Source organism: Plasmodium gaboni, chromosome 8, assembly GCF_001602025.1.
Source record: "Plasmodium gaboni strain SY75 chromosome 8, whole genome shotgun sequence".
Lineage (NCBI taxonomy): Eukaryota > Apicomplexa > Aconoidasida > Haemosporida > Plasmodiidae > Plasmodium > Plasmodium gaboni.
The window spans coordinates 1,103,100-1,104,385 of NC_031488.1; the positions used below are offsets into that span (position 1 = coordinate 1,103,100).

The 1,286-nt window shown below is 23.0% G+C and overlaps 1 protein-coding gene across 1 annotated transcript in view; it reads left to right on the forward strand.

Annotated features, from left to right (window-relative positions):
- The window catches only part of PGSY75_0831600 (cytoadherence linked asexual protein 8), a gene marked incomplete at both ends in the record, with an annotated part of 4,905 nt that extends 3,966 nt beyond the window's left edge, over nt 1-939 (forward strand). Inside the window, one exon of the mRNA XM_018785425.1 lies at nt 1-939. Within this exon, the coding sequence (XP_018642392.1) occupies nt 1-939 (939 nt within the window).
- Nucleotides 940-1,286: the final 347 nt, after the last annotated feature.

Genomic DNA, 1,286 nt, shown 5'->3' on the forward strand with positions numbered 1-1,286 from the left:
AGAAAATTTTTACCCATAACTACCCACTATTTGATTCTGAGAATACAAGGAAACCTTAGTCTTGGAAGTGAAAATTTCTATAAGCTTTTTATTAAATGGAATAACCTCTCACCAACATATTTATATTTTAATACATTTACTAATTTATATCTTGACTCTGGAAAATATTTCCCTGGAGGTTTTTCCAATTCTTTGAGAGAACAATCACGACACGTATCAAATAAGGGTTCTCCTAAAAAACCAGTGGTTCATGGTTTTACACAAAACGTGTTTCTTCAGTTTACAAGTGTAATAACGTATGCTCTTTGTTTTTTTGGTATTTCTGAATTTTATGCATATTTTGAAAATGTTCATTATTATATTACAAGTAATGTCCGTTTCTTAGAGAGATATTATTCAGTATTTAATAAATATTTTATAAATCGTTTCAAAAGTAAACTTAAAGAGTATACAAGTGATCTCCTTATAAAATACCAGTACGAAACATATATAAATATAAGAAAACATGGTTATCTTTACGAAGCAATTGAAGCCAGAATTGATGCTAAAAATAAAATAAAGGAATATTTCTATGATAATGATGAAAATGTTATGAATAATTTAAGAAGATATGTTATGGAAAATATGCATAAATATAACATCTCGATATATATAGATGACGATATTTTTTTTGATGATTGTGGTAAAAATGAAGAATTTTTAAATGATAGATGTAATATATGCCCTGTTTATGAAGAATCAAATGAAGATGACCAAGTATCTTTATCGTCAAATAATAAGGATACAACAAGTGTAAAAAGTAAAACAACGACATATATTGATTATAAAAATTTGCCTCAAGATGTTTTATCAGAATTATCGGAAGAAGAAAATAGTGATGACGATATGAATTTAACTGACGACGCATTGATGATTACAAGATTACCTAGAAATGAATAATATATATATTTTTATTAGGTATAAGTAATAATTTATTTTATTTTACTTTTTTTTTTTTTTTTTGAAATTTATATGGTTTATTTTGTTATGTGTAATAAATATAATATATAAATACTATTTCTTCATTGTATAATAAAATACATAAAAATATATTATTTCATATCATATTAAAATGTCTTATGTGTGTCTATATATATTGCGTTTAGATAAAATTAATTTATATTTATGATTCATTAGGTTTTTCTCATTTTATAAATTTATATGTAAATGTGTAATTAATTTTTCCATTATTTTACCATACATGAGTATTAATTATAATCATATATATATGTTTCTTTTTATTATTT